A 13,280-nucleotide genomic window follows, 5' to 3' on the forward strand; every position below is an offset into this window, starting at 1 on the left:
CACACACACGATTAAAAATAATAATTTAAAAATAACCCTGTAACACTGTTTCTAATTCCCTACCAACTCCCCCTCCACTCTTCCTAGACAAGGAAATATGGATACAATGGGAATAACTAAACTGAAGTCTGGAAACCCCATATGCTTTATTTAGCCAGTGTGCACCATAATACCCCAGTGAAAGCCATGGAGTTTCCAATACCCTAAAGATGTCATATAATTTTATCTTTCCATCCAAATAAGGAATATCCAATAGTTTAAGTCTTAGGTGATTTTTTTTTACATGTTATCCAGTTGTGTTTTATTAGTCAAAGAATATATTAGTTCCTGGGACTCGCCAGAGCTTTTTTCTCTTCAAAGAATTGGAGATTGTGGTGGTTTGAATGAAAAGGGTCCCTATAGGCTCATATGTTTGAATACTTGGTTCCCAGTTTGTGGAACTATTTGGGAAGAGGTGTGGCCGTGTTAAAGGGGGATCTATCACTGGGTTTCAAAGGACCAGGACCACATCATTTTTAGTTAGTGCTCTCTGCCTCCTGCATGAGGATGAAGACGTAAGTTCTCAGCTACTATTCCAGTACCATACCTGCCTAACTGCTGTCATATTCCCCACCATGATAGTCCTGGATTTTCCCTCTAAACTTTAAGCCCCAAATAAACTCCTCCTTCTATAAACTGACTTGGTTGTGTTGTCTTATCATATCAATAGAAAAGTAACTAAGACTTTTATTTATAAATTTATATTTAGAGGGAGAGAGAGATTGAGGGCATGTACAAGTATGAGAGAGAGAGCGAGGGAGAGAGAGAGAGGGGCAAAAGCCATAGCGCATTGTATGGAGGTCAGTGGACAGCTTAAAAGGCTGAGTTATCTTCTTCCACCATGTGGGTCATGAGGATCAAAGTCATTAAGCCTAATGGCAGGGCCTATGCCTGCTGAGCCATCTTCTTGGCTCCAAATCTCTTATTTGCAACAGATGTCATTACTTTGAGATAGGGCTTGATATAGGGTCTTGCTATATAGCCCTGGATGGCCTAGAAATTATATAAACCGAGCTGGCCTTTAATCTGCAGTGATCCCCTGTCTCTGCCTCTGCTGTGCTGGGAATACAGGCATGGATCACCTTACCCACCTGGTACTTATATGGTTTAATGCTACTATAAAATTTAATGAATTTTTACTAGGATGAATCAAAAGACTAACAGAGATGTGAATGAAAATATTAAAATTCTCTTAACTGCAATTTCGCTGATTGAAGCAATTGATTTATGACTCCATTTACATACAATTTAAATTTCAATTCTCTGTCACAAACAAATGCTTCAATGTTGATACCATAAAGGCGTTAATTTGAGTGACTGCAATTCCATAAATGAGATTCAAGCTGATGGGAGTGGAAAAAGAGTCTGACACAAATAATGCCTAGTAGAAAGTATAGAAAACAAACTCCTTTCAAGAAAGAGATGGCAGAAATCACTAATGGGAATCAGTTAAACTAGGAAGGCCTGGGAGAAGAGGCCCTTAAAAGGTTTCTCTGTAAGAGACACTATATATTACCAACTTGCCAAACAATAATACTTCAATATATCTTTTCCAACATGGCACAAAAGACTGGCTCCAAAATGATTAGGAGAACCAACACTAGTCATGACTATAGAGTCCATACATGGCATAAGTTGGCACTGAAAGCAAGGACCATTCTGTATAAAAAGCCATACTAAGTTAGGTCCTGGGCCTCGCCCAGATACATGCAGCTCATTTACAAATGTCGTAACATCTGCCACTCCTTTACCAATCATCTAAGGGACTCACCGAGAAGTGCTCGACACTGCTGAGCAGTCTCTCCAGGTCCTATTGCTATAGTAACACTTAAACTTAAGCTTAATTTAAATGGAAACATTTCCCCGAGTTTCCTTTCCTATAGTCTCTACTAAAGGAATTTCTAATATAGACAAAAACAGAGCAGATATCAAACTCCCATGTATGTATCACTTGTTTTCAACAACTTGGCATATGCCTGCAATCCCAGCATTTGAAAGGCAGAAGCATCAAAAGGATCAGAAGTTCAAGGTCATCCTTGGCTGCCCAAAAGATTGAATTTGGCTTGATCTACAAGGAACCCAGCTTCATAAAACACAAAGAAATTATCAATCACCACAAATCTTGTTTCCTTCTCCTCTACGCCATTTCATCAGTAAATATTTCAGTTAGATTGTAAATTATACAAATTGTTCACAGGTATATCCATTTTGTAGCATTAAATATATATATATGGTTTCTCCTTATATTTTAATAAGACAAGCAAAAGTAACAATATTGGTTAGTTTGTTGTTTTGGGACAAGGTCTCTATATAACCCAGGACAACTAGAACTGGCTTAATTTATCAGGCTGGCCTTGAATTTTCAATTATCCCGCCTCAGTCTCCTGAATGCTAGAATTAAGGTGTATAGTGTCAAACCTGGTTTCACTTTTCGTCTTTCTCAGGGTTGGTAAAGGGCTATTATTAAGTACCTCCCCTAATATACAATCTAATCATTAGCAGCGAGTGTTACAGATTTAACAGACATCCAGGAACCTGGAAGATGGTTCAGTTGGTAAAATGTCTGCTATGCAAACATAAGAACCTGAGTTCAGATATCCAGTACCCATGTAAAATTCAGACATGGCGGCACACATCTGTAACCCCACCACTGGGAGGCAGAGACAGATAAATACAGGGAGCTTATTGAACAGTCAAACTTGTTAACAAGTGAACTTTAGGTTCAATGAAGAAACCCGGTACACCACACACACACACACACACACACACACACACACACACACACACACACACGAGAGAGGGGGGGGAGGTCTTTGTCAGATCCCATCTTTCCTCATGCAAGTTATCAAATCAGTCATGTCAGAAGATCAACTGATCCACCTTAAGTGGGAGACATGCTTGGCCTCACATACCAAATTCTGTCATGCAAGATCCATTTTGCTTCTGCAAAATCAAAGCAGCAAGCCCCATTTTAAAGGGAAACTTTCTTCTTTAAACATCAATATTGAATACAAAACCATCTCAAAAGTGAAAAGAACCAGGTTGTACATTAATAAAACAGGATCACACTCATCGGCTCTCAAGCCAGATTGTGTAATAACATAATGGCTCCATAAATCAATGCAACTACCCATTGCACCAACAACAGGGAGAAGAGATAGTTTTAAATCATCTCAGATGCTGGAAACATTACCTGCAGCCACTCAAGCAAGCTGGGAAGTTTATGTTTGCTCCCAAGGCTTTACACTGGATTATGGGAACTTCTAGCGCATGGTTTCACTCTGCAAGCAATCAGGAATCAGGATACATGCACATACATCCACATACATACACACATATACCTTTCTCATACATAACTCTGATAAAGTTCTTGTTCCATGTTACTACCACCAATACAGTATTTCACACAGAAATAGTTAAGCACACAACTGCTGTATTTTCAAGTGTGCACCTGCTCTATTGTTCCACCCAGCTCCCTCACTCTACAGATGTCTGCAATCTCCAAAGCATCATGTTGATGCATTTGAAAACACTCTACATTCCACACATATGTGTCGTGGATACAGTGCACAGCAGTGAGAAGAAACAAAGAGCCCTATTAGGGTGACGAGTTACAGAGAGACAGATGCTAGACATAGTTAGGCAGAGGTGATCAATTAGTCAGACACAACCTCAAGGGAATAAAAGGGAAGAGAGATGGCACTGCCTTCATCTGAGATGGGGAAAGTTGTGGACGGAGGAGGGTGTTTGGAGGGTTTGGATAAACTGATAGGAATTAGAATCTCTAGGTGGAAATGACAGAGAGGCAAGCATAAAGTTCTGTCATTCTTGAAAGAAATGTGCTAAGACATATAAATTTGGGAGTAGTTGGCAAGAAGGTACACATGCCTATAGTCTTAGGGGGCTGGGACAGGTATTTAATTAAGCCCAGGAGTTGAAAGGTCACACGGTGAGCTCTCTTCTCAAGAATTAATAAGCAGGGGCTAAGGAAATGTTTTGGCACTTAAAGCGCTTGCCACACAAGCAAGAGGATTGGAGTTCAGATCCCCAGAATCCTCATAAAAGTTGTGTGGGTGTAGTTAGCCACTTGCCTGCAATTCCAGCGTCAGAACGCAGGGATCTGAAAAGCATGCTGGCTAGTGAGATTTCCCATATCTTTAAGCTCTGGATTTGACTGAAAAACCCTGACTCGGTGAATATGGTGGAGAGGAAAGAGTTAGATTTCTAACATCAACGTGAGATTTCTCCATATGTACACATGGGTATACACATACACACAAAGAAAATTGCTTATGTTTGACACTGATGTCACTATTAATAACTCAATATATTATTGTCACCTAAAACAAATATGATTAATAGCAATAATAAGCCACTCACGTACACATCATGTCACCTTGATTGAGTCAATGATCATATTCTTATCAAAAACTTCAATAAAATGGAGAAAAACTCCGTCCATTACTCCTTGTCAAGACAGGGACTCACTTTTTGTAGCTCCTCATGGAATCTGAATGTGGCCATGGGCAACAAACCTGATCGCAAGTTCAGACACCAACAATATAGTTTTCAGATCACAGGCAACATGACATATTGATTATGGAAAAAGCAATAGTGGTTCCATGACACTTCACCAAAGGAACAGTTTAAGTGAAGCATGTTCCAGTTTCTCCCCCTGCCTTTCCTCTAAGTCCAAAATGCCCCCTACCCCATAGAAGCTGTTCTAATGATTGCTGGCACTATAGAAGGCTTCTAGGGGCTGGGTGGATACTGCAGGTTCTACAGCTGTGGATGCTGACGCGACCTTTAAAATTTGACCTCATTGAAAAAATGAAAGCCACAATCCAATGATAGACCTAAATTAGAAATGTTGCTAGTACTCTATCCCAAACCTGTTGGCACAAGAGTCAAAGCAGAAAACTTAACATGAAATCAAATTAACAAACATTTCTTAAGCACAGCATGAGTGTAGCTTATTATAATTTGGAAAATTCCACAGTATTTATCAACTCCCAAGCAAGGCTGTGATGCTCAAAAGTGTACCACAGTAGACGTCAGTGGTAGCCACAGAGCTATGGCTCTGGGTGTGTTGCTATAGCAACTGTGTACTCAGCAGCAACATGCTGTCTGTTTCTCACCAGCCCAGAACCAGAAGCAGAAGAAAAAAGCTAGCTTCCTGATGGGAGCAACCCAGGGAGTCTGAACACAAGCTGTCTCCATCATTCCTGTGCACACACAGGAGACTTCCATTCAGCGGTCTGAAACTGTTTCACCTAACTCTTAGGGAAAAAAGTCACACAATTGCTTTTCTCTGCCACATAAACACAATCAACACACTTGAGCACAAAGCATTTAGAGATATTTTAGGGTATCTGAGGGCTGTCAGGATCATATATTTAGCTGGGCCTAGGTATGAGAAAGGGCTTCTCTGGAAAGGAGATGGAGAAGTGGCGAACCATTTGAAAAGTCATCCCGAGAAACATTCTTTAAAGGAGATATATATATAATCCTGAAAGTCCTCTGAAGTTCTCTGTGTTAGACTTGATGCCCAGGGTAGTACCATCAGGAGCTTGTAAAATCTTTGAGGTGGGAGAGCTGGTGGAAGGTCCATAGGTCATTGGCCATGTGCCCTTAAAGGAGATTATAGGATCCCAGTCCTACCCCGTCTCTGCTCTCCAGCTCATGAGGTAAGCCATTTTGTCCTACCGTAGACTCAAGTTATTCTGTTATAGTTATGAAAAACTGCCCAGCACAAGCGTGGTAAGAAGTAAGCAGCAGGGATGCCATTCCTGCAGAGGAGGGGAACTCAAAGGAGGGACGGCAAACAGCGAGCAAAAGGGGCCCTGACGTCATGAAGTCAAAGCCCACAACCTACTTTAGGATGTTCCACATTAAAATGAAGTCACACAGAAATTGTCCAACATACCTTTTCTACTGGCAGGAAGTCATTTTCTACTTCGATTGACCTTGGTCTCAGTTTAATTGGCTTGTCTTTGAAGATATCGCCAAAGCCCACTCCTTTGACTTTCTTGGGCTGGATGGCTACAGTTGCCACTGTCCCGTTGGCACCTTCGGACTTGGTACTGCTTGAATCACCCCCATCGCTCTCGGAGCCTGTGGTTTCTCTTAAGCCTGTCAACAGTGGGGATGAGGAGAGAAAGAGCTCAGAAATCAGCCAGAGGCCACAATAAAGAACTTCCCAGCCAGCCAGAAGCCATCTCTCAGAGTGGGACTGGGCTTCTGCACTGGGGGCACTGAGTATGCTGACTCAGGCTGTCTCGGAGCTTTGCTTGGTCTTCCTACCCCCAGACTTTAATTTTAAACAGTGATTCAAAATAACTTTTCAGAAACTCTAATTTCATGCTGATCTCGCTGTACATGTGACATTTGACATGCTTCAGTCAAAGCCTGGTTCTGATCCAAAATTTTTACCCATGGTTTGTGTTAATACCCATCCTTGCCACCCATACCTGGCCTTCCCACTCAGTAAGTACCATGTACTGTACCTCTAAATTTTCTGATTCATGTCAATTAGCAATTAACAATGAAAGTAACATTTCCTAAAGGGAAACTGTAAAGCTAAAAGTGATTCAAGCAAATTAGCAATTAAACCACACAAAATTATGACTGCCAAAGCCTTAAATCTCTTTGGATAGCTTCACAAGGAACAAATGCATGCAGGCATGTTCCTCTAAGAAAGCATTAAACTGAACTCGACATTGGGATAGTGTTTCTTAGAAAGATAATGGTGTTTGTTAAAGACAGAACAAAAACTGCCTTTCCAGAGGCCAGAATCCCAACCCTATGACTCTTCCTCCTTCCTCTACAACCACCATCTTCCCAAAGCTGAATTCTTTTCCAAGGGAAACACAGGGGCATGACAGTCTCCCTTTAACCTCTTGTGCCATATGTTGGGAGGTATATAAGAGAGTTATCAGCAAGACACTCAAAACATTTACCTCCCCAGACGCTTGTTCCCTAGGCTTTGCCAACATGCATGTTCCTAAAAAGATGAACCTAATTGAGTCTGTTAATTTCTGGGTATACATTCTTCCTTTAGTGGTCAGGATATCAATTATGCCAACAAAGGGAAGGGTTCAAAGGATATTTTTAGGAATATTTAGTACTGTCACTAAACCATAACTCTAAGGTTCTAGATGTGTAGGGTAGCTTCTGGCCATTTATCCACTATCTCCTGACCGTAACAACGCCCTTGAGGTGAAAGAATGTCATTAAATTTCTTTTACTAGTGGCCAGTTGTACATTAGCTTCCTGTGGCTACCTAGTCCACAGAAACGATACACCAAATAACTGTTCACATGGAATATCATAAAATGTTGAAGTCATTTAAGTGAGGAAGTCCCAGAGCAAAGAAAACCTGTTAAATACAAACGTAAAATATAGAAAGGTCATTAGAGATTACTAACAGCGTTAGGAATAAAAGCCTTAGAAAAAATGGTTTCCTTTGATGCTGCTATTCATCTTCCATAAAGTAGTATTTCTAAGCCAAGAGGGTGGGAGGGAGGAAGATAGCTGGTGCATATTTTAGTTAACTAAAGCACAGCATTTGTGAGCAAAAATCGAGGCCATAATAAGGAGGGGGCCAGCTGCACTTCATAGGACCCCATTGGTGTGTACAAACATGGAGAACCCCTGGATTAGCTATCTATTCCTATGTTTATCTGTTCATTGTTTCTGGGAATACCCTGCTGGAGATATAATTTTGGAGTCCAAATATTGTGTCATTCCCCTTTAACATGCTCTTATTTTGCTGTATGGATTCTTTCTATGTGATAAATGGCTTGCATATTCTTTTCATGTTTGGAAAGAACCATTGAGGGCGAAACAGTGTAAAGAAACCACATCATCTTCCATCACCTATCGCCACCACCACCTCCTCTGCCGCCACCACCACTCCCACCACCTCCTCCACCCCCACCACCACAACCACAAGACCACCACCACCACCACTCACCACCACCCACCACCCACCACCACCTCCACCTCCTCCACCACCAGCACCTCCACCTCCTCCACCTCCACCAGAATGCAGCAGGACAAATGGGGCAGAGAGTATCTATCTGGTTTAGTTCTTCAGAAAGAGGAATTCGGGGGGTTCTTCTGTAGCTCACCCTTAGCTACAGCTATAACCTGGTCTTCACTGCCACCCTAATTTCAGCAAGTTTCTGCTTGTAGGCATTTGCAGCCTTCAGGCTCATCTTAATAACTTCATATTAGTACTTGTAAGAAAAAGCCTATTATACAGGGAAGAGCGGCACAGTCATTCAGCCACACAAGCATGGCCTGGGAAGGAAACACACGGCAGATTTTTCTTCCAGAAATTCTGGCAGCCTGATTCTATAATTTTTGAGAATGTAAATTATACAGCTAAATGTTTGCATTGATGCAATAACTCAAAAATCTAGTTCTTTTCCTTGGAAGGAAAGAAACGTGAATTTATTTTCATGTGTGTTAGGTATTCCTTCTTTTGGTTACTTGTGACTATCATGGGTATCTTCTTATCATATTCATATTCCGAATGCTAGATGGCACTCTCAGGCAGTTCGACCTACAGAGTGGAATGTAGGCCAGGGCCATTTAAGGAAGGGTCCATGAAGAGGTAGTGTAAAAAGGTATGAGGGTTTAGAAATGACTTCAGCAATTCGACTTTATGCACTGGTGTGATGATTTCCAGATACCTGGTCAGGCCAGGGCATGGAGATGAACAAGGTCAGATCTCCCCACTGAACACAAGGAGCACACTGCAGGCTAAGTCCTATGCATTGTGCACTTGTTCAGAGTGGAACAGAAAGAAAAATACCCTCACTTCAAGCATTTGAGGGCAGTTCTGGTGCTCCTGTCTGAAGCTCTTTCATCACATGTATGTATATAGTTCATGGATATGAATATATGTGCACCACAGTGAATATTCTTCCCTCCCGATGCAAACAGAGTAAAGCCTCCTCAGATTTGCTTCTGCTAGTCCTATGGCTGTCCACTGTGGTACAATTCACCCTAGCTTCAGCACCCATCAGTTCCTGATTGTTTTAATTTGACACCTCCATGTGTAGTGCTTGGGATGTAACAAGAACTGTTCTACGGGCATCATGAAATTAATTCATACATCTCATTTCTTCAGCTTTTGGCAGCCTTATTTTACAATACAAAAGGCTGCCCATGGGTCCTGCCAAAAGAAGTCTGCCGTGTGGTGATTAGCTGGATGAGCAAAGCAACCCACTGTATCTGGCATGGACTTCCATGCCAAAATTTTCTTTCTTTGAACCACACAAATGACGAATGACCCATTTGGAAAAAGCAGTAGCTAGGTGAGTTTGATGTCTCCACCAGAAGCCAATTTCCACTGCCATGACAAAAGCTACTGCTTCATTCTCTGCAGGCACGGTTCATGCACATATGTCATACACATGAGAAAGGCAGAAAGCGAACAAGACAGCGCCAGGATTGGTGGGGAGAATGCTCTTGTAGCCCACACCAAGGAAATGCCACTTATTGCAGGCAAATAAGCCCATATCCTTGGCTAAGAAATTCGCAGACACTGGGCATAAGCGTGGGCGGCTCAGGAAAAGCGCAGCTGCATCAAAAGCCACAGGTGCTCCGATCTTATCTTGATTGCCTCCTGCTTAAGGTCACTCACTGTAAAAGCGTCTGTGGCCCTCCGTCTTTCCCGGTGCAGCACGATACAGAATTGTCCCTTCAAAGGTAGTCTTTCCTGACAGTGAATGAGAGAAGAGAAGGGGGAGAGAAAAACAAGACAGGGGGCAGAGGGGAGCAAATGATAGCAAAAGAAGGAAAAAGAAGAGTCTTTAACTGAACTTGCCTTCATCCATGCAATTAATTAAAGACCATTAGGCAGAGTTTCAGAATGTTACAGAATGAGCCCAAAGTCCCCAAGTGATCACAATGGCAAGAAATAACCAGATTTGGGGCTTGCCTCTAAAATGACCGGCATGTATGTTGTGCCCAGTTAAAACTTGGAAGTCATTTCATATTTTAATTTAAGAATAGGAAAACCTCAATTAATCAGAGAGAATCCAATTCCCAGGATTATCCCATTAACTCAGTGGGCAAGCGCACTCTTCTCTTTGGAGAGTATGACCTACATAAAACAGAGCTGGCCTTTCTGCCTCTGTCTTTTATACCCGGAGCCCCACATGGTAAAAGCTGATATTCAAGCCCCAGTATTCTAAACAAGGCACAGAATCCTCGGAAAATTTGTTGGGTAGGGGTGTGGCTCAGTAGCAGATTATTCGCTAAGCACACATAAGGCACTAGGTTGGATCCCAGCATCATAACATGAGGAAATAGAAGATTTGTCACTTCTCAGCACCTTCAAGAGAGACCAGATATTAACAAACTACAGGGGACATTTTACTGGTGAGATTTGAAACCAATAGTGGCACCCCTACCAACATGAGGGGATGTTTCGGTTTAGCATCAAGAATATCAGAGAAACCCTATTTCTTGAGACATCTTAATTGAGGTTTTGCTGTGTCAATAATGAGTCTGTACTTAAGCACTGACGACATAGGACTCATCCAGCATCAAATATCATAATTTTTGATACAATATCATAGGACTGAACACATAGCTAAAGCCCAACTATCACTGGATCATAAGAGCACAGATGCATATATTGCTCCAATTTAAGTATACACATATCCACCCACCTTCCCAACACACACACACACACACACACACACACACACACACACACAACACAGAGAATATCACAAGATGGTAAGATGATTTGAAGAGTAATCCCAATTAATAAATGTATTATTAAAAGAAAAGTTCTGTTATAGCTCAAACAGGGAGGCAGGCTTATACTCTCAGAGTAAGTTGAGAAGTGCGAAGCATAGGCAAAGCGTAACAGGGAGTGTAACTGAAAGGGCAGAGAGAAGCTTCTCTCACGCCTTACAGACTCCGCTGTCAGAAAAGGACCCCCTGACAGGGTCAGTTGCTAGGCCTTGTCACTCTCAATTGATGACACCAATTATAAATAGTCAGAATGCTCTAAATAGATTGTCATTCCCATGTGTTACAGAAATGGTAATATGCCCTGGTTTGGAAATCTGCCCTTTGGGTCATATGTGCTGCAGCCGATTCGAGTCAGAAGTTAGGCATTCAAGTCACTACCTATGTGTGGGCCCAAGAATAAGGTATGCATAAGCAACCTCAGCTGCCCAGGAAGCTGAGGCAGGAGGGTCCTTGGAGAAAAGCTCCGGCTACATATAGAGTTCCGGGCCTTGAGATGCAAAGTGATGTCATGTCTCAAAAAAATAATCACTGTCTACAGAAGAACAATCTAGGGAAGCAACAGAGTTTTGCAAACATGCTTCTTGAGGAGCTCCATGCCAAAAGCAGAGCAAGTTAGCAGCTAAGTTTTATTTGAACAAATTTTCCCCGACTTAACTTCCAGGAGGTCACCATTACTCCTAAAGCGCAGCTGCTGGTGTGAGAACAGGCCTTCTACAAATAAATAGCTGCAGTCTTCGCAGTGGCAGCAAGGAGGAGGAATAAGAGAAAAAAGTCAACATTCCAGTGATGCTCCTGAGTCCAGCCGGGCTTGCATGTGCTCTGCCGGAGGAGCTGAAAATCCCAGTGGCTGACAGGCCATCGTCCTGCTGTGTGCACTGTCACTCAGGCCACTCTGCAAAGTCCCCCTGCCCACCAGCAGCAAGGCAATCAGAGAGGTAACCTGGGCTAGGCTAGGGGAAGGATGCATAGGTGCTCTTACTTGAGTCAGGAGCGAAAGAGACAGGCAATCAGAAAGCTTATGCATATGAGCAATGTTTATCTTGCTGGGGGGAATATTTTACTAAGACCATTAAATATAAGGGTTTTTTGTTGTTGCTTTTATAGGCAGGGTTACTCTGTGTAGCCTTGGTTGTCCTGAAACTCACTCTGTAGACCAGGCTGGCCTCAAACTCACAGAGATCCACCTGTGTTTGCCTCTCTAGTATGGGATTAAAGGCGTGAGTCACCATATTGACTTAGATATCAGTTCTTGAAGGCAGCAAAAACTATAGAAGGGAAGAGTTTTAAAATTCAGACACAAAACTCTATGTGTATGTCAGCACCTAACTCTTCCTGAAACTCCATTTTATCTACTGGTTAACTGCTATTCATTGCCAATAGAACACAAACCCAAACCCAATATCACTAAATACTAAAAATGATAAGTGTCTGGTGAAAATGCCTTTAATCCCAAAAATTCTATCTCTCAGAATATGGGAAACAATTGACAATGTTCCTATAGCTATAGGATAGTTTTTTTAAGGGGTGGGCTCACGTATTTCAGGCTGGCCTTAAACTATCTATGTAGCTAAGGACGACCTTGAAATTATGATACTCCTGCACTCACCTTCCCCAAACACTGGGATTATAATTTTGTGCCAACATGCCTAGCTTATTCAGGTACTAGGGATCAAATCCAGGGTTTTGTGCATGCTTGGCAAACATTCTAAAAACTCAGTTACATCTCCGGCCCAAGGTCTTTTAAAAAGTAATTATAGTTTTAAAACAATTATTTGAAATTAAGTAGTATCAAAACTGTTAAAATGGAAAATTCACATATATTTTAAATATAAGGCAAAATATAAATTGAAATTGGATCATAATCACATGTAATTTTTTTTTTGGTCACTAAGTCCAAATAAATCCCAGAGCCAGGAAAATGTGTGATTATAATATTTGCCAATTAGCTCTATTTCACTCTATTTAGTCAGTGGGAGCAAATGCACAATTATAGATAAAAAGACAATTTAATCAACATGTATGATTGGGGTAAGAATGACCTCAGCTTTAGTCAGGTTTGAAATTCACCAGCTACTGGGTGAGAAGTTGACCTGCTTGTGTGGTGGAGCTGATGGCAGAATATGTGCAGGAAGCTGGCATGCCATTCTGGTCTCCTAACTCAAGCCAGGCCACAGCTGAAGTGGAATTACTTTGTACATACGTGTTGTCATCTGGTACCAGGCCAAAGAAGCACACCATGAATGACCACACCTGCTATCTTAGGACTTTGCACTCTTGAGGCATAGGTTTCTATGTTCTGTTTCAGAACAACGGAATTTACTAAAAGCCTTTTCTGTGTGTTTATTTATGTGATGTGAGAAAGTCCATTTCAGTCGTTAAAAAAAATGTTTGTTGGGTTCCACTCTGTAAGCCCTGTCTGATCACTTCTTACTGATAATCAATGACAGCTGAGACCAAAAGGA

General features: G+C 41.7%; 1 protein-coding gene across 10 annotated transcripts in view; it reads right to left on the reverse strand.

Annotated features, from left to right (window-relative positions):
- Sh3kbp1 (SH3 domain containing kinase binding protein 1) overlaps positions 1-13,280 on the reverse strand; it is a 317,007-nt gene that overhangs the window by 135,624 nt on the left and 168,103 nt on the right. For 8 of the 10 annotated variants that reach the window (XM_041642315.1, XM_041642313.1, XM_041642312.1 and 5 more), the window contains 2 exons: positions 9,695-9,769; positions 5,966-6,171 (listed from right to left, as the gene is read on the reverse strand). In XM_041642315.1, coding sequence (XP_041498249.1) covers positions 5,966-6,171; positions 9,695-9,769 — 281 coding nt within the window. The remainder of the gene's footprint in view (positions 1-5,965; positions 6,172-9,694; positions 9,770-13,280) is intronic. The other 2 variants (XM_041642317.1, XM_041642314.1) reach the window with 1 other exon arrangement.

Source organism: Microtus oregoni, unplaced genomic scaffold (genome assembly GCF_018167655.1).
Source record: "Microtus oregoni isolate MIOR12 unplaced genomic scaffold, Mior012 000074F_000, whole genome shotgun sequence".
Lineage (NCBI taxonomy): Eukaryota > Metazoa > Chordata > Mammalia > Rodentia > Cricetidae > Microtus > Microtus oregoni.